Source organism: Lagopus muta, chromosome 4, assembly GCF_023343835.1.
Source record: "Lagopus muta isolate bLagMut1 chromosome 4, bLagMut1 primary, whole genome shotgun sequence".
In the NCBI taxonomy this organism is placed as follows: domain Eukaryota; kingdom Metazoa; phylum Chordata; class Aves; order Galliformes; family Phasianidae; genus Lagopus; species Lagopus muta.
Window position 1 is genome coordinate 56,756,233 of NC_064436.1, and position 27,071 is coordinate 56,783,303.

At 38.6% G+C, this 27,071-nt stretch overlaps 2 protein-coding genes and 1 long non-coding RNA gene across 10 annotated transcripts in view; 2 read left to right on the plus strand and 1 right to left on the minus strand.

Moving 5' to 3' along the window:
* Positions 1-10,226, plus strand: part of PROM1 (prominin 1) — a 59,762-nt gene extending 49,536 nt beyond the window's left edge. For 3 of the 8 annotated variants that reach the window (XM_048941508.1, XM_048941507.1, XM_048941510.1), the window contains 9 exons: positions 254-271; positions 664-717; positions 2,292-2,372; positions 2,456-2,524; positions 3,060-3,152; positions 4,381-4,496; positions 5,551-5,619; positions 7,924-7,964; positions 8,197-10,226. In XM_048941508.1, coding sequence (XP_048797465.1) covers positions 254-271; positions 664-717; positions 2,292-2,372; positions 2,456-2,524; positions 3,060-3,152; positions 4,381-4,496; positions 5,551-5,619; positions 7,924-7,942 — 519 coding nt within the window. In that variant the 3' untranslated portion in view covers positions 7,943-7,964; positions 8,197-10,226. The remainder of the gene's footprint in view (positions 1-253; positions 272-663; positions 718-2,291; positions 2,373-2,455; positions 2,525-3,059; positions 3,153-4,380; positions 4,497-5,550; positions 5,620-7,923; positions 7,965-8,196) is intronic. The other 5 variants (XM_048941509.1, XM_048941511.1, XM_048941514.1 and 2 more) reach the window with 3 other exon arrangements.
* Positions 10,227-10,256: 30 nt separating this feature from the next.
* Positions 10,257-12,918, plus strand: FGFBP2 (fibroblast growth factor binding protein 2). Its single transcript, XM_048941517.1, has one exon. It carries the CDS (start codon positions 11,131-11,133, stop codon positions 11,755-11,757), a length of 627 nt encoding a protein of 208 aa, XP_048797474.1. The 5' UTR covers positions 10,257-11,130; the 3' UTR covers positions 11,758-12,918.
* Positions 12,919-16,464: 3,546 nt separating this feature from the next.
* Positions 16,465-19,572, minus strand: LOC125691758 (uncharacterized). Its single transcript, XR_007376235.1, has 4 exons — positions 19,277-19,572; positions 17,827-17,953; positions 17,581-17,709; positions 16,465-16,688 (listed from the first exon to the last, which is right to left on the minus strand). It is a non-coding gene; the product is annotated as an uncharacterized LOC125691758 (long non-coding RNA).
* Between the last annotated feature and the right edge of the window lie 7,499 nt (positions 19,573-27,071).

Genomic DNA, 27,071 nt, shown 5'->3' on the forward strand with positions numbered 1-27,071 from the left:
GCCAGGCACTGATCTGTATAGCATCCAGCTGTGAGTCTCATTCATGCAGCTTGTAACTGTTGGCTTTTTCCTCTACATGATGTGAAGGCTTTTAGTTCATTGTAACATCAGATATAGTATTGCTGCCCCTATCAAAGGCCTGTAAAAAAAAAAAAAAGAAAAAAGTCATTAGGCCTCTGATTCAATGCTGTTCTTTCTAATTAACTCCTAATTATTCTCATCTCTTTTTCCTTTTACAAAACTGACTGTCAAGAAATATGTTAAAGCTAGGGTAAGTGCTTTTTCCCTTCTAAGAATGCATAGTATCAAAGTACTCTGAAGGCTCAGTTCTGATTTTTCACTGTTCTTTCTTTTCCCAAATAAATCTTTCCCAGTTTATTGTAGTAATAATGTTTTGGAGTTAATTTGAAGTCTTCCAATACATAATTTATAGCTACTTAGTTCTTTGGGTAAAATACTGAATAAATTAAAAACACTGCATTTTTTTCGAATTTCGAATGCAAAATGCATTCGACTGCATTTACTATATATAATGTGATATGTCATATTAGAAACAAAATAATCTATCCAGAATCAAAACATACATACAAAAAACAAGCAGGTGCTTGCCTATAATGATGAACTAAATCTTTAATTTTTTTTTCTTCCCTTTCTCTCTAATAGAGCACTTTAAATCAGAGCATTAGGCTGCTGAAGAGGACATCATCTGAACTTATGGTAAGCTTTTCTCTCTGTCAGCAGAAACATTTTAATGTGTTTTAAATCATCCACCACATAAGCATAGAGTATGTTTTCAGTGCAGCTTTTACTTTTTCTGGTTGCTCTTTTATTACAAAGCTACTTAGTGCATTGAGGTAGTAACAGAGATTCACACATCTCTTCTGCACAGCTTTTTCTACCTTGATTTTCCCTGCTTTGTAGAAGAGAGAGGTAAAATAGAATGCTTTTTAAAATACAGATTATAAATTTCATTATCAGGTGATAAAATAGACTTAAGTACAGTTCAATACATTGTGATTATATATTACTAAAAAGGTAGGATTTTTTTATAGACTCATTGACAGCAAAACTTGGAGTGGGAGAACAACCAAGAAACAAAACCCCAAAATACATCTGAGAAAACAGAGCTTTGAAATCCACATTCTTACCCAGCTCTTATCCAGTGTTCTGTTCCCACTAAGTCCTGTGACTTTAGCATTACAGTCATCCCCTTCCTCTTTCTGCAGCATCAGCCAAAGTGTGGGAAGGTGGGTTTGTAGGAAGGCTTCTCCAGGACAGCTCACGTTTCCCCTGTAAATAGCAGCTAATGCTTGCACCATAGTGAAACCAGCTGTCTTCAGGCTCTGCCAGCTTGAGGAGGATAAGCAGCAGGATGATTGCTTTTGTGGCAGCAAAACTTTCTGTCATCTCCAGTCTGCTTTGGCTCCTGTAGCAAAAATTCAGCTGTATTAGCACTGAAGATCCTAGTTAGAACAGCTTGATGGTCCTCACCTACCATGGTTCTTCCCGTTAAGATTTTTGACCTGTTCACAAAAGCAGACCAAGCAGATTTATTTCAGAATATGATGGTGAGTGTAAGAGGCATGGAAATAAGGTGCTGATAAGAAAGAGATGGTGTTTGAGCTCTAAGTTTATGTAAGAAACACAGGTAAAGGCTGCATGTGTGTATGTTTTTTGGGAGACTTGGTGGGATTACACATACATTGACAAAATGTATGAATGTGTCCAACCTTCTGGATGTTGAATAGCAGTAATACTTTAGCTGGTAATCAAGAGTTGTTCCTGTATGCTTTGTGTGTATATGCTGGTGCGTGTGTGTATATTGATGTGTCCTGAAACAGAGTACACTTCAAATTCTATGGTTAGGTAAAATCTTAAATTTAGCTTTTTTGTGATTTCAGTCAGTTTTGTAGGACCCAAGGATTGACTGTCCCAGGTGATTAAAGTATCTCTGGACCTAAGGAAAGGAAAAAAACCAAGCCAAGCAGAATAGAAGAGAAAGCTGGTGTTGTATATAAATTCAGTTGCATAACTTGCTGTTCATAACCACTGATACTCTTCTCCTTTTAGTAGTGTGAGGTTTTTGTCAGATGGTTGTGAATCCTTAGGCTGAGGCTTAGTGTCTGAAGGTTGCTCAGACTCTATCTGAAATTGTATGTTTTGTCAAGTTTTATCAGGACAGTGCTACTGGTTTATCAAGATAATAGCTTAATGGCAGTGTATTAACTCTGAGTCATTGTAACTGCTTAAAAGGGTTTCATTTATATTAAAAACCTTTTCTTTAAATCCAGGTAAAGGTGAAAAATGTCATTAGTGCTGTTAATGCTGCCCAGCTTCTCATAAATAACAATGCTTCTCTAGTTATTGTCCAGGTAAGCTTCATCTAATTTAAGTACATTCGTTCACAGTGTCATGGAACTGTTTCCAAGGCTCACTTACTTCTGTCTGGTTTTAGGAAACAAAGAAGTACATGGACACCATCGTTGGCTACTTTGAGCAATACATTGAGTGGGTGAAGGAGTCGGTAAGGTGCATTTGCTTTTTGAGAGACCCTGCTTTTAAAAACATGATGGAGCTCAATAGTAATAACAGAAAGGTTATGTTGATAGCATGTTTTGTAATTTCAAGATATTTGTGCTAGCTATGAAGGAGGAAACCTGTCTTCCATAAATAGTTTTCTTTGAAGTAGACTAGAAATCATGAGTAGTACTGACTGGAATAAAATGCAAATTTAGTATATTATCTTTTTTCCAGGGCTAGCCTGCAGTCTACTATTGGTGCTAGTGTTGTACTGAGCTTGACCCTGCTTAGTTCAAATTAGTATCATATCATTAGCATCTTTATTTTTCTTTCTTCAGCTTCAGTCTTTGAGAAATTGAGCTGATGTTTTAAAGATTTATAAATTCAGTAGATAGCATACCCCACTGGAATTTATTCTAAATTTAGAGAGAGTGAGAGACAACAATATAGTAAACAGTAACTGTAGCTGTAAGCAAGATGTGAGGTTCTTTTAATCTGTTATGTACTTCAGACTGTTTTCTTTAATGTCTGTCTTTCAGATTGCCATGGAGGTAGCAGCATGCAAGCCAATTGCCAATGTGATAGATACAGCAGTGGATATATTTTTATGCAGCTATGTAACTGATTCTGTGGTAAGAAATCTTTTTTGTTACTCAAAATGAGGGCACCGAGTGGAAAATTCTTTGAACATAAATCTACATTTGATTATTTCATCTAGACCATTTTAAGTATGATGATAAAAGATCACATCCAAGGTTATTCAAGGAGAGAATGTTCCAATTTGGATCAACCAACCAACACTGGACTTGATTTATGTTTTCATTAAAATTAGGCTTTAATTAGAAAGAATCCTGTAAAAGTAACTATTTTACTAAATTTATTCAAATTTGAACTGTAAATAAATAAAAGGATTCTTTTTTATCACATCACTTGCAACTGACCAATATTGAATCCTTCCCGTACAATGTAAACTTGGAGCATGACTTTTAGCAGTATGCAAGGCCAGCATTGGCTTTTTCATCTTGCAAAATAGAAGCATATAGTAAAAACAGAATAAGCAGCATGTGTGGAAACCACCTAAACATTTCCTAGCTATTATTTTGTTGTATCACAATTATGGCCAAGTAATAATCATAGTAACAGTATAAATGTATGCAGTCAAAGCTACTCTAACCCTGATAATTCTTTATTATGAAGTCTTCTGCCAGATGGATCACCTCATAAGTTACAGAGCTTCTGTTCTCAGAGTAGCAACTAGCCATCCAGTGGTAGATGGATTACAATTTTCATGGTGATAGGACTTAGCTGAGTCACATAGAAGTCAAAATGCCTCTAGCTATTACAAGTCAAATTTGAAAAATCATGATTCTAACATCAGAGAGTAACTCACCTCGCCTGTGTGAAAATATAAAATAAAATAAAACATAAAATATAAAATTCTGTAAGCATGCTTCAGCTAGCAAGTTAAAAAGCACCTTGAGAAAGTGTTGGAAGCTCTGATTTTTAAAGAATCACAGATTATAACTTTAAAGTAGCAAGAAAAAATGTGGCTGCAAATTAATGCAGAGAGACAAAATCACTTTATAGCTCAGTGCTGACTGCGTTGAAATTACTGCTTAGGACACTATGCCTGTATGAATTTGAGCATCTTTGGACAGTGTTCTTTTTGGCCACGTTTGTAAGATAGGTGCTGTTTGTGCTTCAGTTCACATTTCCTGTGGAAGTGCTTAACATGCTGCCTGTTCCACACTAGTATAAGGAGACTCAGAGAGCGCACAGACCCATGGCAATAATTTCTGCCGTGTTCTCTGAGTAGCTGTTCTCTGCAATCTTTTTATCTTGGATTTTGTTTTGTTTCAGAATACCTTCTGGTTTGGTTTGGGAGGCTCTTCAATATTTTTAATTCCTGCCATAATTTTTGCTGTGAAACTCTCCAAATACTATCGTAGAATGGATACAGAGGATGTGTATGATGAGTAAGTATATGCTTCTAAGCAAGCTAAATGGCAAATGGGCTTAAATATTTTTTCTGGTGTTTCACATGAAGGTGCTGTAATCCTTAATCTGTGCTGTCAGATAGAACTGCGTGTGCTTGTGAAACACCTCAGGTTTGGGTTGGTGCCTGCAAAGTACTTCATGCAGGTGGACTTTGATGAACTCAACTTGTCATGACTGTAGATATTGCCAGCTCCGACTATGAGAAACATTCTTCAGAATGAGTCTTCATAGCTTTATGTACAGTCTTTATATAAATATCTGCTAGTGTAGAGATGATTAGCTTTGCTGAGTTACCTTTTAAAATGAATTATACCTCCTTTGTAATCTTGAATTAACTATTTACTTCCTTACTGTCTTAGTTATTCCTAACTAGTCTTTCCTTTTTCACTTGCAGTTCCTCTGTCTCAGGGACTTGGCACTTTACTTTATGATAACTGTTCTTACATATTTTCCAATCAGTTTTGTTTTTACTGTTTTCTTTTCTGCTCTTTGTTTTGCTCATTGTTCAGTTAGCCTGCGCACTGCATTCCTCCAGTTTCACACTGACCATTTTTCATTTCACATTCAGAAGTCAGTAGAGCAGGAACAGGCGTGTAAGCTAAAATTACTTACTTATTTTGTTGTCTAGTTAACGACTCCTTTTTTGTGTTTTTTAGTGTTGAAACTATACCCTTGGAAAAGTAAGACATTTTTGTTGGTATTTGGTAAAATTACTTTATTCAGGTGGGAGGGTTTATATTTTTCATTTAACTTGTTACTTCAACAGAAGTAACATAGCTTGTTTCACCAGACTTTACATTAGAGTATCCAAGTCTACAGAAATATCTTAATAATTAATTTTTGGAGAATATTAAGATTATAGTTATTGCATAACTCCTGAATGTTACAAAAGAAAAGATATCTTTTATTGTACAGAAACAGTTTACCTTTGCATATAATACCATCATCCATTTACATGTCTTGGAAGCCATACTGTACATAGTGCATCTTATAGTTAACATGTTTTTTCTTGGTGTATTTATTTTATTACAGTATGGAAAATGGTAATAATGGTTATCATAAAGAGCATTTATATGGTATACACAATCCTGTTATTACAAGGTAAACCAAGTCTGAAACTGCATGTTTCCATGTGTCCTTGCCTAATCTACTGTATTAATCACCTCTCCAATTTTCTGCATGTTTTCAAGTGAATCACTTACTTCTCCACTTTTTTTTTTGCATGGTTACTCCCTATAGAAAATGCTGTTTGATTTATATTTCTCAAATACTCTGGAAGTAACAGCAGATTTTGTAATGATTTCCAATGATTTAACAAATGAGTTGCCTACACTTGAACTTACAGTCCATATAATGAGGTATTTATCTAGTATAGTGGGTGGTCATAAATTAGTAAGTGTATTAAAATACTTCAGTAGGAATATAGAGTGGTAGGGCGGGATGCATTCTTGCTCCTGAGTCTTTTTTTTAATCTTCTGCTACAAAGACCTGTAGCAAATACATCTTTTTATATATTACCTTCAACAGAAAGGGGTGCAAATTTACAAACTGATTAATTTCACATATTCTTCCTGTGCAATGCATGGAACACAAAGCCAGATTGTATAAAATCAGCTTTTTCTCCTGATCATTCAAAATTCTAATGAGGAGCAGTAGAGGCCCTGCAGATAAACATAATGTTTAATTGCTCATTTGCTCTGTCACCAGAATAAGCCTGTTTATATTATGGTTTTTTAGATGATGTGGTAAAGAGCTTTTGCAGGATATGCAGAAGACATGAGCAGATAAAATGGATGTTTCTGCATGGGTAGAACTAGCGTGATTTCACGAAACAAGAAATTCAAGTTATATTTAAAAGGCAGGAGATTTGGGTTCTTTGCTGGCTCTGCAACACTGGTGCTTTAAAATCTTAGCTAGGTGTGAGACACACCATTCCTGTACAGATAACATAGGGCATCCCACAGCTTTAATACTAGGGTTTGCAAGATACCCGAGTTGCTTAAGGAAGGGTCTAATCTGTGATTAAAATCTGTAGCTCACTGTGCCTTAATTTACAACACAGTGATTGATTTTCAATAGGTTGAGTGTAGGTTGAGTGTTGGCAGACAAATCGGATAGCATTGTTCTTTTAGTAATGGTTAAAAAAGCTGATGGTTTGGAACACTTGCCAGATTTTATGGCTGCTTCAGTTGTATATTATTGTTTATTAGAACTGTATTCTGCAGTAATTATTTAGTGACCAAATTTAGATTCCACATTAACTTGTGTGGATGTATTTTTATATAACTGGTTATCGTGATTTTAATGTTCAGGATTGTCACAGCCTGTACTGTACTTTAAGGACTACCTAAATAAACCTACAGAGTGTCTAATTAAAAACTAGTCTCTACTGGCACATCTAAGAGCTCCATTTTGACTTTTCATATTTTACATAAGAGGAAACTAATAATTGCTCAGGCTTTAGAAGTCCCTTTCTGATCTTTGAATCTTTAACATGACTGTTAATAACCTTGGAGTTTAGAGCACAATATTTCATGATATTTCAGTGATTGATGAATAGTTTAAGACAGTGTCCCTGAATAAGCTGAATATTAACATAAATTAATCTTTTAAACCCACTAGTTCAATTCTGTCTTCCTTTTACTAAATTTTAATAGAGTTATTCAAAGCTGGCTTCCATTATACAATGTAAGAATTGAGTTTGAACCAGTACTTTAACTCAGATCATTTGAAAAGTGACTGTATTAGATACGTGCTTTGTGTTTCTCAGTCCAGGGTTCCCATACAAGAGAGTCTAGTTCTTCATTTTTGTTTGAGCAAACCATTTGCCTTTATGCTGTCCTTGCTTTTTCTCAGTTCCTGCAAATGATTTCAGACACTCTGGGAAAGATGAGTTTAATAAAATCTATGTACACCTGTACTTTTGCAGATGTGAACAATCCTAAGTAGATTTTGTTCTTGGAAATCATCTGAATTGGTTTGCTGGAAAGATCCGAATATCTTTCTTCATAGAAGGGATATGTAAATACAAGATTGAGATCCATATGAAATATGTTTACATTTGTATAAGTATCTCACATAGGTATATTTGTGAAAGATATAAATAACCTCAAATTCAGGCACCATTTTTGTGAGAGCAGAATTGGAGGCTGGATTGGTCTGTTCAGAGGAAGTCAGTGGTGTTGAATTGGTAATGGAAGCACTTCTCTCTAAAATAGATGTAAGAGGAAAGGTTGGTTGAAAACTATAAATCTGTTTTCTCTTGAATAAGTGGTTAAGTTTGTGATTGGTTTGTGCCAACTGAGCCTGTCTCACTTTACAGCCAGACATGGTACTTCTGTTCTACTGTTTGTGGGCAAGAGAAATTTATGGGTTTGATTTGTGTTTGTTTGTTTTCTTGTGTAGCTCTGTGGAACAGTGGTAACAGAAACTGGAATCATAAAGGGGTAAGCAAAAAGCTTTTAGAGTGAATTCTAGACCTACTACTGCTTTCATATTTTTTTATGAAAACTGTTCTGTTTTCTTTAGCATTAATGCTGCAAGTTAAAAATAATTTTTCAAAAACTACTGAACCATATTCGTGTCTGTATGAAAATCTGTGCCTTCATTCTTGTTGAATTACAGTATAATTCTGTCAAATTTTCCTGAATTGTATTTTGTATTTGTGGTTGTTTGCAGGCTACAGAAATGAGGCTCAAGATTCTTCTATGGGAATATATTTATATTCTTCCAAGTGCACTGGCATTTGCAATCGTCTTCAAAATACTGAGCCACTTGTTTTGTGAGACCTGTACTGTAAATCACAAATGTACTATTGAATGTTATGCCATAAGCTACTGTACAGGATATTTTGTGACCAGGGCACTGCCTCTCAAATACCACTGTTCAAGGCTTGAATTATTATATTATTATTATCTTTTTTTTTTTTTCTTTTTTTTTTTTTTTTACTTTTTTTTACATATAGCTTTCTATCTTGCATCACAGGATATAAATTAATTAGATTAACTGACTTTGCTTAGCAGTTTTCTGACAGCTGGTCAAATTCTTATCTTAAATTGTTGAGATGTGTTAAATACGGTACAGACACGTTTACATAAAAATACATTTTGTATACAGAGACTTTTGTATATATGTTTTTCTTAAAACATGTAAGTGTTTAGTTAAGATTTTAATATTGTATAGTATGTTTCACAAATGAATTTACCAGCATGATCAGTGTTGCTATTTGGTGCTCTTGAATGACCACTTTGGACTAAATTTTAAGTGTGTAATGGGATGCACAGTGTCTCTTTGTGTCTCTGAAAAGGTCAGTTGCATTTCTGTTTTCTCCCTTTTTTTAAATTATTATTTAATGTTCAGTGATTTTTGCAGTATAGACCTAAAAGGGAGATGTTTGGTTTGAAACTGTATTTGGGTGGGAGGGCTGGGAGTGTGCGTAATGCTTCATGCAGCAAAAAGCTAAGCTTTCTGGAGTTCAGTAGTATTCAAAAAGAGCATGAAAGATGTCATAATGTTGGTGATTTTTAGAATGCTTTACATCCTGTCTCCCTTTTCCTCATTTGTACCCACTTCTTTAACATCCTTAATAGCACCACTGTTCAACTGTACCTCTTGCAGAGGCCAGTGATAGTAATTTGTCTCACAATTTCCAAATATGATTTCCAACGTTGAAGTTCAGGCATTTAGCAACTGGAGTTAATGTTTCTACTGTTAGACTTACTGCCTTGAATTTAGGCATACGAGTGTGTTGCTGAATTAGTTAACAGCAGAATTCATCAAAAGGGCCACAAGTGTTTATCTTACTAGTGTAAAACTTACAGTGTGTGAAATAATTGGGCATACTGATCTCCAGTAGTGTTTCTTAATAGGTCAGTATTCACTGGCTTGAAGTATGTATAATCCTGAAAATCATTCACTTAACTATTAAAAAAATGCTGACAAGTCAACCAATCTTTAATCTGCAATAACCTTATTTTTTTATTTTTAGGTCATAAACTGAAGCATTTCTAATTGACAGTATGTAGCATAATGTGTATATGTAATGTTCAGAACTGTAGATTTTTAAAAGCTTCTATTTTTAATTTGAGATGTTCCCAGTTCATTTAAATAAAAGATAATTTGCTTAACTAGCTGATGTTTGATTCTCGCTTGTTTTGTCACGTAAATATTTCAGAATATTTGCAATTAGTTAAAAAAAAGATGTTTTTTAAGATTTTTACCTCAGTAACAAATTTTTGATGTGCATTTTACTTTTTGTGGAGACTTCATCTCATGTAAGAAAGAAGACCAAGGATGGGAGCAGGAAAGACTGAAAGAACGTCGACCTTGTGTGAGGGAGCTTCTAATTTCTGCAAATGATGTGATTTATGCAGAGATGTAGGACTCAAGCTAATGAGCTGTGGGGGATACTTATCCTGCAATAATACTTATCCTTATCTTACTCATAGAATCACAGAATGGCTGGGGTTGGAATGGACCTCAAAGATCATTTAATTCCATCCCACCCCCCAGCTCAGGCTGCACAAGGCCCCGTCCAACCTGGTTTTGAACACCTCCAGGGATGGGGCATTTACAACTTTTGTGGGTAGCCTGCTCTATTGCCTTACTACCCTCTAAGCAAAAAAATAGTCACTGTCTGCACATTTAAAAAGTCAGTCTTCTTCCAATTTATAAGCTCTCTTCCAGTACTAGAAGGCCACAACGAGGTCTCGCTGGAGGTTTCTCTTCCCCAGGCTGCACAAGCCCACGTATCTCAGCCTTTATTCAGAGGAGATGTTCTCCAACCCTCTGAGCATCCTCTGGACCTGCTCCAACAGCACTGTGTCCTTCTTGTGCCAGAGGCCCCAGGCCTAGACACAGTGCTGCACTCAGGGTCTCCTAAGGGCAGAACAGAGAGAGACAATCCCCTCCCTCTTCCTGCTGGCTACACTCCTGTTGATGCAGCCCAAGATACTTTGCCCTTCTGGGCTGCAAGTGCACTTTGCTGGCTCAGGTCCAACTTTTGGCCATCACGACCACCCCAAGACCTTCTGAGCAGGGCTGCTGTCAGTGAGCTCTTCTGCCAGTCTGTAGCCATATCTGGGATGGCCGCAAACCAAGTGCAACACCTTACACTTGGCCTGCTTGAGTCTCATTAGATTCACATGTACATAATCATCCAGAGGTAGCTGCATAGATTGTTTTGGCACTTTTATCTTTTTTACTTCAAAATTGCATTACAAGTCCTGTCTTGAAGATAGCTGTAAAGCAGCTGGAGAATGGAAAAGTCCTGTTCAAAATCAGATATGACATGTTCATTCTGGATAGGAATGTGCTTCTCAGTTATACAACTATCGTTCTGTATTTAACTGCATTTACAAGATTTGTCTTGTTACCTTCATGAGAGTTCACAGCTTATTCGACACTTCCTCAGGCTATAAATTATGGGTGCATGCCTACTGAAGGGTGATTTATTATTTAAATAAATATTAAAAAAAAATTACATCCATCCCACATGTAGCTGGAAAGAGGCTTCTTTGTGCACCAAGCCTTTAAATTGAGAGCAGCCGGGTACTTACTACTACCACTTTTTCAGATCATTTTGCTGAAGGATCGCAGTCAGTTCCACTTGCCATGAAGAGAGTTGCTCTTCTTTTCCTGGTAGTGATCTGTGGCATGGGAGGATTGGGACAAAAGCTGAAACCAAAGAAGAGAAGCAATGGTGAAGAAATCAATTTTCGGACTAAAAACAAAGATGTCTGCACAATGAGCATAAGTGGGGATGAAGAGATGAAAGCAAGAATTGAATGCAAAGGCCAAGGCAAGTCCTACTGGTGTGAATACACTGGTATGCCATTGCTTTGTAATCCTTTCCGAAACAATCCAAAAATGTATTGGAATCAAATCGCCATGGAACTCAGAAAGCTCCCTCATGCCTGCGAATCTACACAAATATTGAAGGCCAGCATGTGCCAAAAGGCTCCTGTGGATGCTCTCATGAAGCAAGTAGCTGCTGGCATGGGGCCAGAAGACGTGGCAAATCGGGACAAATCATCCCAGAAAACTTCAGCTTCTGTGAGAGGAGCTGGGAAGAGCTCTGTTAAGAAAATGGGGAAACCTGCAATGTTACCTCGTATAAAACCAACCCAGCCTGGTCAAGGTTCTGAAAATGAAAGCGAAGCAATGAAACTGGCACGGGAACATTGCTGGGAATCCCTGCACGAGTTCTGCTCCTACATTATTGGCTTCTTTAGAGGTTAAGGATTTACTTCAGGTAAAGCTCCATCTTGCAGCACAGTAAAATGTATCTAAGAGTAACCCTGCCGTAATTCTCTTTATTTTAATGTTGGGGATCTTTCAGGGGGCATGAATAGGGGTGTTCCAAGATCACTAACAAATCTAAAGTTGGAAATTCATACTGTGGCTTCTGAAGATTCACAGAACCTAAACTCCCCTGAATACCTGGTAGCTCAGGACTCCCTGACTGACTGAGTCTTTAGTACATACTGAGGTAATTGTTCCATCTGTTGATAACAAATTAGTGTCATTTTGAGCAAGTTATACGTTGCTGCATCTTAGAATTTATGTCTGAATCCTACAGTATTTCAATTCTAGCTGTTTGAATTGGGCTCATTTCTCCCTTCTGCCTTTTCTTCCCTCTTGCGCTGTTTTTGGATTTAAGCCAGGAACATGATAAATAACAAATACAACAGATGGATGGGAAAAGTGCAATTCAGATCATTATATTCAGAATTTGGAAGAATAAAGTTTGTTTATCAGAACTGCTGCTTAGTAGTTAACCATTTAAATTTTAAAAGCAATTCATAATCGACTTGCAGAAATTAATAAAACCAAAAACTGCGTCTGTTTCTGTAGCCTCACTGTCATCCCCATGCAGACTCCTCTGATAAGTTCTCAAGTTTTCAGCCAAGCTACACAGTGGCAAAGCCCTCCAGAAGTAATTGGCTTTATACCTACTTACATTTCACCTCAGAGAGATTGCCAGGAGTAGGAAACTAAAGCTGAAAAAACTTTTGACAGAAATGGGAGTATACTTAGCATGAGCCAGGGCTTAGTCCGCTCATGTTCTTGGTTTGCTCCATACAACCAAGTGACTAATTTTTTCTCTTTGTTTTGCAGTTTTTTCCACAACTGAAGAAGGGTCCCTGCTGTAGTTTAATAACTCAGACTTAAGAATTTGGGTTTGAACTTGATCATCTCTATAAAAGTTGTAGCTATTTCTCTTTGCACTCCTAAAATGAAACTTTTCAACAGCCCTGAAAGAAGCAAGAATCAGAGTAACTGTACTTGGATATGATGATAAACCGACTCCTGCATGTACTGCATTATGTAACTGAGGTTCCACTTCTGCTGGTCTTGAACAGGGCTTTGTGTGTGCTGAGCTGCTTTGCTGTGCTAGAGATGAGGGCTGTACATGATGCTACAGTTTAGGCAAACAATAAAATTGAGGATTTTGGAAACGTGCCTCATGTGCTTTCTTATAATCTTGAATAAATGATGGAAAAATGTGTGAGGTTATGATACTTGGTACCTCTTTCTTAAAAGATTTTTCACCAGAAAAAGTGGATTGCTTTTCCACTGTTAACATGTTTTCATTAGTATTTTCAACATTGTTACATTCATAATGTAATAAGTTTCAGCCAACAGGAAAGACTTTGAAGAAATGGAGGAAGATTATAAGAGTGCATTTCTGAACAGAGTAAATTAGAAGTGCACTGCTGATGCAGCTGTAAAGTTTTGCGTTGTCAGGATCTGTGAGTAGTGACGTAATGCTTAGGTTCAAATCAGTATTCTGAAAGGTAACTCATGTCTTTGTGCTTATGTAAGTAAATATTCCCTGCACAGACTCCATCAAAACATAAAGCAAGAGCTAACAGCCTTTTATCAAAATTTACAAAGCACTTATGCTGTCTTTTATCTTATCTTCTATGTGAGCTTCTCAGCAAGGATGTAAATAAATGAAAAAAAAAAACTTGCTACCACAGACACTGGTAGCAGTCTATATTTGCAATTAAACAGTTTCTGCACTGCACAGTTAATTACTTAATCCATCTTTACTCACGGATTTGCAATTCTTACCTCATAATCCTTGATTCCAGGGCTTGCCTGCCCCATCACTGAATGTTTTGCTTTGTTCTTACTATTTTACATAAAAGGCAAAGGACAGCTTGAGTTCTGACAAACTTGACCTCAAGCAAGCGTATGTTTTTGTCACCCCTGAATCTAACCAGATTAGTCTTCATTTTATAATTCGTTATGCTTGTTAGGCTCTCGCACTGAACACCAAAAGCAGCAGAGCAAAGATTTACCTAACTCCTGATACAAAACACATGGCCATTACTGATTCTAGTTAGTAGAGGCCAAACATCATGTCTGTAGTGCATTTTTTCCCTGGGAAATCATACCTCATTTCAGCAGAGCAGAGCTGTGTGTGCTTGCTGTTGTGTTGCCCACAGTGGCTGTGTGAAGTTTCATCATTGAAGTGGAAATGAGTTCTCGTACCAAAGGCTCCTCATTCATCAGATGTTTTCTGCAAGATCCAAAATGCACGATTAAGCACTGTACTAAACAGAAAGTACTAAACAGAAAGGTAAAGGTTTTGGCACCAAGGTGAGGGAGCACTTGGATTGTGTTTGATTGGGCAACGCTATGCTCCCTCAGCAAGCCAGCTAGTTATAATGATGTTGCCACCAAATGGGATGTTAACTGAAATACCCCACCTTAGCCTAACAGTGCTGTGATTGTGTTGGCCGCATTGCCACTTACCCATGTTCAGCACTAGAAATTTAATCACAATGTTTCAGTATGAAAGTGCTATTCATTAATGAAAGGATGAATTGAGATGTGTTTGTGGTGAGCTCAGCACACTTTTCAAGTACTCTGTGAATGAATGAAACTCGCTGTTTTATTCATTTTAGGTTAACCTGTTACTCCCTGAAGTGAGTACCAAAGGAAGTTTGCAGTTTGTCTTTATTGACAGAGGAGCTGCACACTGAAATATTTGTCTGGATTCCTGCAGCCAGGAAGTCCCCTAACATTAAGGGCAACTTCTGCTGTAATGTGGGGCAGTGTAGTGCACCTGCCTCAAGTCCTCACATTTAGGCTCAGACGGAAGCATAAACAAGTACTTGCTGCATCAACAAGGTAAGCTTCCAGAAGAGCAAAGCAAGACACCTTTGGAGAACTTTAGTGCAACAGGATGTGCATTTAGCACATGAAATTAAGATTCAAGAGTGATGATAATAAACTTGAGCGAGTCTAAGGAAGAGCCAACAAGATGCTTGGGGTTGAGGCATGCTCCTGTGAGGAAGGGCTGAGGGAATGGGGGATGGGTTAGCTTGGAGAAGGGAAGGCTTTCAGGAGACCTAACAGCAGCCCCCCAGCAACTGTAAGGAGGCTGAAGAGAATATACAGCTATGCTCTTCCCTGACCTGTGTGATAGAAGCGATGATGGTCATAAATGCTTAGAGGCAAGGTTCTGCCTTGGTGTGGGGAAAGGTGTTCACTGTGAGGACAACCGTGGGAGCTGCAGCATAGTCTGAATTCACTATGACCCTGCTTTGAGCACAGGTTTGGACTCTTCAGGGGCCTCCTGCTCTGAGTGATTCTGTGATTTACAGTGAAAATACAGGTTGGGGAAAAAAACACGTTAAAAATTCTGTATACCTGTTAGCATCCATGTCTCCTTAAAAAAAAAAAAATAATAATAATAATACTCCTGGATCCACTGTACTGACTACACTGAGTCAAACAGCAGAATTTTATGAATTACTGCTTCCTAAAATTGTATGATGCTGTTACTATCTTAAAAAACTTCATGTGTGGTGCTTCCACCTTTTGGTATGTATTTTTTATCTTGCCTGATTTTGATACTGGAAACAATTAACAAAGGATTCAGGTATTAAGGAACCTGTTTGCCAAAAAAATAATTTCCTTAGGCCTGAACTTAAGGAAATCACTGCTTGCAATCAAATAGGTCTTTTGTGCTGAAGTAGACACACTCCTCAAAAAGGTTTCTGTCTGTCTTCAGATTATCCCAACTAAGCGGTAGTGCACTCTGGTGTTTTCTGAGAGAACTGTTGAGTTCTGTTTGCCTTGGTCATTCTTGCATGATTTGCAATCTTACATTTTTCATTCTTGATTTTTTCAGTAAGTGCCTTAGTTGATAGGGCGTGTATTTTAAGGAAAAAAGATCTTGCATGAAAAGAAGACGGAGAGAATACTAAGATCTCCCAAAACTGCCTGTTGACATACCTGTTTCTTTACAAAGTTAAGCACTGTTTTTGTTCCTCTTGCTGTTACTTCTTCCAATCTCCCCCTTTTTCTCCAAAGATGAGTCAGATGCACAGATTTCTTTTGGCTTCCTCTGCCCTTAAAAACAAGAGGATTGCTCTGATCAGACTTCACAGACGACTTTAAAATGACAAGAAGCATGTGATGTGTATAAAAACATGAATGACGAGATAAAGCAGAACAAATGCATTCAGATTGATCATAGAATCATTATAGTAGAAAAAGACCACTAACACCATCTAGTCCAGCTGCCAGCCCATCACCGCCATATCACTGATCACATCCCTCAGTGCCACATCTACACGTTTCTTGAACACCCATCATGGACAGTGACTGCACCACCCTCTGGGCAGCCTGTGCCAATGCATCACCACTCTCTGAGAACAAATTTCTCCTAATATCCTACCTGAAGCTCCCCTGGCACAACTTAAAGCCATTACCTCTCATCCTATGTGCACCAAGATGCTATCTCATGGACACATATCCGTCATTCTGAGAATTCATTTTTTCACATCTCATGTACAAAGTTGAAGTTATAAATACTTGGCATGAAGGCAGCTGCTGAATTTTTAGGATAGCTGTATCTCAGTAAATCCAGGAGCTAGAGAAAAAAAAAAAAAAAAAAAAAAAAAAAAAAAGCACGAAGCTGGCATCTGAGTTAGAGCAGAAGTTCAGTTTCCCTCCCTGCTTCCCTCTCCCCAACAGGTTAGGAAGGTGTTTGCCTAGCCAGCTCCTCACCATAGGTGTCTGTGCTGCGGTGTGCCTCCAGCACCTCTGGGCTTACAATGATTGTAGTCAGGAGAGAAAACAGACAGCCTTTTAGGTCTGTTGGCTGCTGGGAGAAAGTAACTGCAGTACTCAGTCACTGCTGTTGCTATCTGTAAAAATCAAGGTGCAAACTGTGAAATTTGTTACCCCTTTTATTTATCTTACATGGTGCATGAGGAGACCCTTCCCACAAAGGAGGTGGTAATAAAGCTGAGAATTCACTAGGAACTGAAGTAGGCTAGGAACTTTGTGCTGAAGGAACTGGTTAGCAGAACTCAGGCTCAGCTCACAGCATCCTCTGCCAAAGCAGCCCAGTGCTGCTGGCCACTCAGTCCTCTCACCCTGCTTTCAGAGCAGATGCAGCCCACATAGTGTCATCATCCATGTACTGAGCTGATCCCAGCTTGCTACAGAGTTTACACAGAGACCAACATAGAGGCCATGCAGCTTTTTGCCCAAGAGCAGGTGCTTAACACATGAACTTCCCTGTGCCCTCTGAGGCACCTAAAAGCTGTTACTAGTTTCTCAGGTAAAGTTTTCTCCATACAGATGTGGAAACCCTGCTCTGTGCTTTCTTCCTGTCCTCTTCCAACACTGACTGGGTCTCCTGTGCAATTGTGTGGGCATCAGATAACCTTCCCAGGCTGCGAACACGAACTGGATTCTCACATTAAACTTGTACCTGAGAATTTGCTCTACCAGATTGTGTTACTATTGTGTTAGTTACAGTGTTAGAGCTCTTTGTATCTGGTTCCCATGGAAATAAATAGGAGACACTATTTTCAGAGGACCTATATCTAAGTGCATCACTTGGCAGCTTGTGGACTTGGAAAAGGAAACAACAACAGAATACTGAAATCAACTCAAACTCTAACTTCAAGTACTATAAATAGTTTAAAATTGCAATACCTTATTTTTGCCTTACCTTCTGCTTGTACAATTTGAGAATATTAAAAAAGGAAATAGGAGGGCATCTTTCTCACATCTCTCTGACATACCCACCTTTAGAAGGTAGGAAACAGACACGTAAGGGGCCTCTGACAGGAGATGTTCAGACAGGAGCTGGTATGGATTGCTCAGTGGCAGTTTTGCCATCACTTTCAGTCTGGATCCAATTTTTGCCAGTGGGACCTTAGGAGAAAAACAATCAAAATCTGAGCTGTAATTGAGCTGGGGTATGGATTTCCTCACTTCCACTTGGATCTTCTGAGGCATTCTCTGAATGTCAGGTATTGGCGAGGCACTGACCTGGGCAGACAGTCCAGCTGAGATAGAGTAGCACTTCCATCAGATATCCTCCTTCAGTGCTGCCCTGGAAATATCATTTCTACTGTTTGTGTTACACTTCCACTGCTTTGCTGTTGTTCTGAGCGCTCTGGAAATAAACATCCACAGTTATACATAATCTATGGATCACAAAAATGGTCTGTTGGATGGAATCATAGAAATCACTGAGGTTGGAAAAGACCACTAAGATCTTCTAATCCAACAGATGTAATAACAAAATACTGCTCTGCAGGTTCCAGCTCTCTCTTGCTGTTCATAATGTTGTCTCCATGCTTATCTGTCCATCTGCATCTCATTAATTCCTCCAAATGAGAAACAGTCACTCTGCTAAGAGCAGATTAATATATACAGTGTGCCCAGTGAATTCAGGCTTGTGATGTCTGTCAGCTCAGTTTAATGTAAATTTCCTGTCTGAATGCAACAGCATTTCTCTGGTGTAGTTACGCTTACATTTAATTTAAAACATTACTCTTTGGTTCTCTCAGTTCAATGCCTTAAATGTATTGATTCAGAGGAAGGGGTTAAGAATTGATAAAGAAAAACAAAAATATTTTAAACCTAGTTTATGTTTTCGTAGAAAAAAAATTTTGTAGAAATAGTAAATAATTGGTCTGGGCTAGCTAGGATTTTCTGAGATTTTTTTTAATTTTTCTTTTTCCATCTTTAAAACTTCATTTTATTTTTCCAGTATGGAAACTCTCTGAACCTTACTACTTTTATTTTTTATTTTAACCTAACATGGGAGTGAAAGAAGCCCACCAGATGCACTCTCACTTTTGTTCCAGTGCCACTGCTAATGCTGTGGTGTTACAATTCTAATTAAAATTACTATTATTAAAGAAAAGGTAGATGATAGGTAGGAAAAAGGTAATTTTAATTAGAATTGGAATTGTAACACCACCGCATCAGAAATGGCATTCTGATGTGGTGTGCTGCTTTTCACAACATGGCTTCACATCAGCCTGGCCTAATAGTGCTGGATTCCTCTGAAAGATAAAAAGGTTCTAACTATTTAGAACACAGCTAATCCTCTGAAAACCAATTTAAAAAAAATGATCCCTATTTGTTCAAGGTATTTACATCTCTTACCTACTAATGATCTCCACGTGGCGGAGCTGTAGAGTTAGGAATAAGTTTTCAAAGAACAGAATCATCGAAGTGACGTGTTGCACTGGTTAACTGAGCAAGGCCCATAACTTTCTAACTGATGAGAGCTGTGTGTCCTTACAGGTTTTCCTACCATAACAAGTTGCACTGGACCTTAGGAAAATGGGTAAGGAAACCTTTTTCTTTGTTAATAGCCCCTATTCACCGTACAGGCAAACATCCCAATCTCATTTTGAAGAAACATGAAAATCTCAAATATGATTTGATTGCCCATTCCTACCAATACCAAGACATTCACTTGTACCTTTCCCAAGCAAACTGATGCTCAGCCGGTCTCCAAGGAATAGCTTCTCTGGAAAGGCTGCTGATAGTTTCATGGTGAACATGCCGTTACACGGAATGGAATACCAACTAGGCAGCAAGGGTCAGCTTGTCACAGCTGTGCCCCATCCCAGCTTCTTCTATACCCCCAGCTCCTTGCAGTGAATACAGAGAGAAACAGAGAAAGCTTACCATTGTGCAAACCCTGATCAGAAACAGCTGAAACACTACAGTGTTATCAGCATCATTCAGGTCACAAATGTAAAGCAGAGCACCATATCACAGAATCATTAAGTCTGGAAAAGAACCACCAAGATCACTTAATGCAACCCATCCCCACCATGCCCACTGACCACATCCCTCAGTCCCACATCTCCACCTTTCTCAACCAGCTCCAGGCACTCCATCAGCTCCCTGGGCAGCACGTTCGACGCCTCACCACTCCTTCTGAGAAGTAATTTTTCTGTATATCCAACCCAAGGCTCTCCTGGTGAAACTTACAGGTTACTTCAAAAAATTAATCCCATCTCATCTAGACCAGCACAGTATCATACACTATCAAGACCCCAATGTTACACTCCTGCAGGAGCAGTTTACACAGTTCATTATTTACGCTTCCCAGGTGCTATAAAAGGTGCACTTGAAATAAATGCTTACTCCTTATCAGAGCTAGAAACCTATTGTTGTACTTGGAACCAGTGCTAAAGCCCACAGAATTATCAGTCACTGATAAATTCATAAGAGTTCACACAATATACTTTCTGAGTCAGCATAGGTTCTTCTGTTTCTCTCCCTTCACACATACATGCTCAACATTTATTAAAAAAAAAATAAACCCACTAAGGTTAATGAACTACAATAAAAGGGAGAAAACTAAATGCTACGTATCATATAGTTGAGTGCATGCACATGTGTATTTCCTGGTAAAGCTTAATATAACCAGAGAACAGCTTTAAGCCTGGTAGAAGAGACCCAGGGAGCAGACAAAGCCCAGAGCCATCACTGACAGTAAAGCACTCTGCTGAAAGCCCAGCTGTCTGACCAGGACTGAAGTAGAGAAAAACTGGAAAGGAAAGAAGCTCTCAACTAATTTGATTTCTCAAGAAAAAAAAAAAAAAAAAAGAGAAGAAGAAGAAGAAAATTGTTCCAGCTTAATTGAAAAGAAAAACCAATAACAAAAAACCTCTGTTGATTGCATCAGTTCAGATCAGCCCAGATAGGGCTTCGAAGAAGCGGTAAGCAGCTAAGACCTTCCTAATAACCGCATCCCAGCCTACACATAACCTCCCTTTACCTCCCTTTCATTCTGTATCTTACCACAACCAACCAAGGTGTGAGAGAATTTCACTACTCCTCTGGTCGACATTTGAAGTATTCCAAACCAAACCACAGCCCTCCCCTGACCTTGATTCACTTCACCTGTGCAGGATCAGTTAGCAGGAGTGCAACCTGGAGAGAAACTAATTGATTGCTGATAGCTGTGTATGCCCCAAAAAAAAAAGCTCAAATTCTTACGGAGAAAAATCTTTACCTTTGTGATAGGATGGATTAGTATTCTAAGAAATTGCATCTCATTTCTTTCCCCTGCTGCCTTTAGCTGTTCTACCTGTATCACTTCAGTGTAATAACTTTTTTTGACCATTCAGCTGGACATGGATAATATTTTCCTGCAATGCTTTGAAGAGAGATCAGGGATCCGTGACAGCTGAAAGAATTTTTTTGGTTGGAATTTTAAATTCAGTGCTATGGTAAGCAGCACTAAAGCTGTCCCTTTGTCCCAGTGAAACTTGCATAATAGTTTCATCCAATTCTTCCTTCTCATTGGTATGCATGGCTTGCCATTACTCTGAGCAGACTCCAGTCTGTTGGCAGGCAGTAATTTAAAATGGCATCTTTTTGTTATTTTACTCATTTTACGGCTCTTAGGAGAGCAATCTTTTGTCTGACTGTATCTCTGAAGCCGTTTTGGTCAGACATACAGGCTCTTGCATTGCTCAAAGCAATAAAAATCTTGTGGGAGGAAAGTTCAGATGGCAAGTAGTCAATAGTGTTCCTTGGCTGCCAAGGCAACTTAAGCACACCCCAAGCATGGTGAAGCTGTGCTAGCAAACCCAGCAACCAGCTCTCTCACACAAAACCACAGGATAATGACTTGACTGTGCTCAGAGAATCCCTTGCCATGACTGAGACAATGGAAGTGTTCATTTTCATTGAAGCCAAAATTATACAAAAATATGTACAAATCAGGTTTTGAGATTAAGTTCTTTTTGGCATTGGAAAAAATTCATACGAAACACATTTCTGTACATTATCCCTCCATTTTTATGATTTCTCTTCTTTTTTTTTTTAATCAAAATTTTTATTTAATGAAAATTTATTTTTAAAGAAGAAAAACTCTTCTACTTTTTGTAGGAAATAACATTTTAAATCTCTTTGAGTATCTCACATTTAGGAAGAGCAGCCCAGGAGCTTGAGGATTTGCATCTACCTATTCCAGCTCTTGCTTTGGTGACCCTTAAGCACCATAAGATGCAAATATGTAGGGATCAAAGTCTCATGGATCTGCTCAGTTCGCAATGTGTTTTTCATTAGCTCTTGTATAGCAGCAATTATCTTTATCTTGCATCAGTATTTAATACCCTGTACAGATTAGGGTGATCATCAAGTTTAGTCAGTAAAGGCAATTCTTTATATCTTTTTCGTCTTTTAATTACTTTAAAATGAAGACAAACTTCCTTTTAGTTCAGTTCAACAAGCTTTCACACTGAAATAATACAGAACAGGCTTTCTAACTTGTACTTTCCCTGTTTGAGTTCAGGCAGCCTCCTCCTGCCAAGGCCAAACTGTCAACCACATTTGGGGTTGGCCCAACTCTCCATCTCCCATGGTCCTCAGATTTTTCCTCTATATAATCTAATGAAACAACAGAGGTTTCCTCATTATTTTAGAAAGACACTCCTAATGGCCAAGCTTCACCCCTGTCTTGGGTTTCCTTGGTTTAATTAAAAGGATGGACTGTTTCTGAAAACACACCTATTGTAGCCTACCAAGATAAATCATTTCTCTGCAGATCTGAAAACAACTCACCCTTCTCTAGCTGTACGTGTTTGGTGAGCAGCTCAGTGATGGGGGAAGCGCTGCTGATGGCTGCATGTGAGCGGGGAACCAGCAGGACGGGGTCTAATAAAAATGTTGCCCATATCATGCATCAAAATGGAGAATAACCTTACAAGTAAGGACTGCTGAATTCACACTGAAGTCCAAAGGGGCAGTGCACACTTTGCTTACTGGTGCATTGTGCATTTAGTCCTTAATGGAAATATCTGAGCATCTGCAAATGGGAACCTTGGCATGAGCCAGAGTTTGCTACAAAAGAACCTTGCCTTTGAGTGTTGCAGGGGTGCTCTGCTTTTTATTATCTTACTATTAATACACAACTGTCACCCAGTTTCTATTATTCTGTAATTAACCTAAAGCTTGCACTTGAGTTAGCTGTGCTTTTGCTTGTTCCTTACTTGTTCCACTGATATCTGCTGGTTTAGCAATAGGGATTAGTTTATCAGTTTAAAGACCAATATATTAGTTTAGCAAAAGGAATCAGTGAGTGCTAGTCCCAAAACTTTCAATTTTAACTTTGCTTGCTATGTGATCAGCCTTGTTTTTCTCAGTGATTCTGCTTCACAGGAGCACTGGTGTCAAAGTAACTACTTTTATCTTTGCATCCATCAGGTGCAAGCACTTTCTCTTCAGATTTCACATACATTGTTTTGAATTAGAGTGCACTGAGATGGATCATTATGGCTCAACAAGCAATGGGAATTTGCCAAACTGGGAAAAAACAGCCAGAGGTCAGCTGAAATCTCTGTGCTGAAGCTGATGATGGAAAAATGGGGAGACAGTAAGTGGTCATACGACCAGCTTAGATGCAGCTGCACTTGCCCAGAGGGACATTAGCATATATTAATGAGTTCTTGGAAAGAATGAATATGTATGCAAATGTATTGCATATGTATGTCTTAACTGTTTAAATGTAGAACTTGAACTCTGAGAGTGTGCACTTGATGTGTCAAGTCACCTGGTATGTATCGTAAGGAATAAAGGAATGCCACTTTCTTACATCCCATTGGTGCTAGAGTTTTCTTCCTGGATTTCAGGTAACAGTATGACCTCAGTTTTCACCTGGATGGTGCTCTGTCAGTTCAGGTTTTAGTTTGTGGCATTTTGTGAAATAATCATCACTACCAAAGTTGAGATGAAGTGTGAATCTGGACATTTTTTAACAGTTATGAATATGAATATAACTCTTGGTGAGAAGTAGCTGAAAACTATTGTTAACTGAGGAATTTTCTTCTGCCTCCTTTCAAAAGTTATGGCTCCAGGTGAAATAGTTATTGAGCAGACCTTGATGCCCTGAAGCCATCACCGTGTTTGCAGTGAAGTAGTCTCTTCCAGAGGTGTGCCGAGAGGCTCTGGGTTATTTGGAGGTGTGGGCATGGATAGTGAGATACAGAAAGGCTGGTACCACGTAGAGTGGGCTGGAGCACCTCTCCTATGAAGACAGATTGACAGAGCTGGTCTCCAGGGAGACCTCACTGCAGCCTTTCTGCACTTCAAGGGAGATTACAAGCAGGAAGAAGACCCAGTTTTTACATGGTTTGTAATGACAGGACAAGGGGGAATGATTTTAAGCTAAAAAAGGGAAGATTTGGGTTAGATGTTTGGAATAAATTCTTTACTCAAAGGGTAGTGAAACATTGGAGCAGGCTGCCCAGAGAAGCTGTGGATGCCCTGTCCCTGGAGATGTTCAAGGCCAGGCTGGGTGGGCTCTGGGCAGTCTGAGCTGGCAGGTGGCAGCCCTACACATATTAGGGTATTAGAACTGGATGGGCTTTAAGGTCTCTTCAAGTCCAAGCTATTCTATGATTCCATATAGAGTGCTTAATGTCATTCTTTCTTCAGCTCATGCAGCAAATATATATGCACTTCTATTATTTATTTAGAATTTTAACGTGAGGGTTATCAGATATATGCCTGATCCTGTTCTTTTACCAAAGTTTGCAACATTCTATAGGGAACTGCTGTGAAGCACGTTGTGCCAGTGACAGTCTTCAAGGAAGCCCATGTACTGAATTGTGACAAAGATGTTCCTTGAATCCCATTAAAGTAAATTCCTTCTGTTATATCCTTGGAATATATCTGTGCAGTGAGTAACTCCTCTCTCCAGAATTGCCTGAATGCTGCAGAGCAGCACTCGGGGGCATTAATTTGAAGTGCAGCAGCTGTTCACTGCGCTTAATTTGCCCCACCAGTATTTGTATGGAGAACAGCATCCTGGTGCCACATCTGTGACTAGCAAATAGCTAATAATCTTAGAATCATAGAATCATAAAATGGTTTGAGTTGGAAGGGACCCTTTAGATCATCTATTTCCAACCCCCCTGCTATAGGCAGGGACACCTCTCTCTAGACCACTTGCTCAAAGCCCCATCCAGCCTGGCCTTTAATGCTTCCAGGGAGGAGGCCTTATATGTACCTGTACATGGTCAAGGGAATTACCTCATCGTTTCTGTTTTCATGCAGCTTTTTATTCTGTGGGGAAAAAAATGCATTGTATTACACAGATGACACCAAAAGCAGATTGCTGTTTGCAATTAAAACACCAGTGCAAATAATAAGTAGTTTAAAAAATAACAAACTCTTATGTAAAATAGCTAGATATGAGTGGATAACATATGAGCATATAGAAAATACTGCATGTCTACCAAGTCTATGAATTACAGACAGGAATATGCATAAAACCTCTTCTTTCTTTGTATCAACAGCAGAAAAATACCAAAGAGATTTGATTCTGTCAGCTCTAATGAAAGTAAAGCACTGATTTCTCAAGTTTCAATCCAAAAGGCAGCAGGAATTCATCTGGTTTAAGGTTTTTCCTCCCACTGGGATTTGGTACCCATGTTTGTGTTTTCCAATTATTACTTTTATGTGTTAGTATTGCCAAATCTTTCTGTGCTTGTCTCCTTCTGATTTTAATAACTAAGAAGATCCCCATAAATTTGATCTTGCCAATTAGCTGCTCAAATTTGCCATATGCTGCACAGATCAAATTGTTTCTCAGCTATTAGTCTGCACCGTTTGTTCCATGGCAATGCTGTGATTGCAGTTTACAAGCAAACAGCATTTCAACTCAGCAAAGAGCAAGATGAAGGTGTATTTTAAAATATGGGGAAGGGAAGAGGGGAAAAAAAGACTTTGTTTGAAAATCATAGACAAGTTTTTATATCACTTTAGTTGCTGTTGTTGACAGATGCTGATTAAGTATAACTGATTAGGAAATGAAAATGCTACGTTAATGCTGTGACAATTACTTTGGAGATGTCCTAATTACACTACTGCTCTTAAAGGTAAAGGTAGGCAGTATCTTCAGAAGAAATGGAAAGAACATCTCCAGTCTAGATTCTAGTTTGCATGGCTTCTCCTTCTCTTGAAGGGAGAAACAAAAGAAGGAAAGGCTGGTAGTAGAGAAACGAAGAAACTAGAGAGAGGTTAAAAACAGAGACCATATTGGGACATTGAAAGAAATTGATTTGCTGATAAGGGCATGGAGATTGCAAGTTTCAAAGGTTAATGCTTTATTGGTTTGCTTGTGGTTTCATTTTTGGTGATGTGCCCAAATCAACTTCCTACTTCGTCACCTAAAAATCAATTTATAATGTGCGCACATGAGGCAACGGAATGTGATAAAGTTGTACCTGAATTAGAGCCAGAACATGAGGTCATGTAACCACTTTGGCTTGACACTGTCACTGAAGTAATTAGCCCCGATGAGATGCTCATTAGTTTGGATGCATGGCCATAGTAACACAGCTGCAGTGCTTAAGGATCCAAGCCACAGTCTGCAGACGCTGCTGTCTGTACTGTGCAGAGTCAGTTTGGGATTTCTGAGCAGGACAATCCCTCCTGGACTTCTCTCTTGCATTATCTTCATTCTCAGATTCCCCCCAACCTGACAAGCTGTTAATCATTTTCTGATCACCGAGTCACACCTGCCCCATTCATCAGTCCTTGACAGTGCTGAGGACACATCTTCCACTTTTAGCGGACTGTTGCAAATAGTTCCATAGGAACTCATGCCAGCCAAAGGCACAGAAGGCAAATCTGGTGCCTCAGCTTGATCAGAAGCATCCCCAGAGCTGAACATAGATGGATGGCTAAACAGATAGTTGTGGCTCATAGATTACATCCTCAGTACTTAGGATATTTGAGTCCTCTTCCCCATGTTCTGTCACTCACACATTGCAGAATGACCCATTTTATTTGGGGTTTTTGGCTTCTGATTTTTTTACAGAATGTGAACAGTCTCCTTATCACCAGTCCAGACAATGCTTTTCCTACAACTTTTTCCCTCTGTCACATCCATTAATATACTACGGGAGAGATGAGGAGGAAGAGCTGCCTTTCTTACAAAGATATCTCCTTTCTCCTATCTTCTTGTATCCCAACCATTTGTCTTGGAACTACTTCTAAAGTACATATTACAATTGTCACACTTATACTACCCAGTAAATTCTCCTGAAGCATCCCCACTACAAAGGCAACCCCACCACAAAGGCACCAGCCTATTCTTTAAGCAATTATCAGCTCCAAATGCATATTTATATGCATTTATATATGTATTTATATGAATTTGTTTCTGAACTTTATGCTTATGACCATCTCACTGTCATGAATCCTGTCCCTAATGCAGAATAATGATTTATTTTGGTTCTAAACTGTTC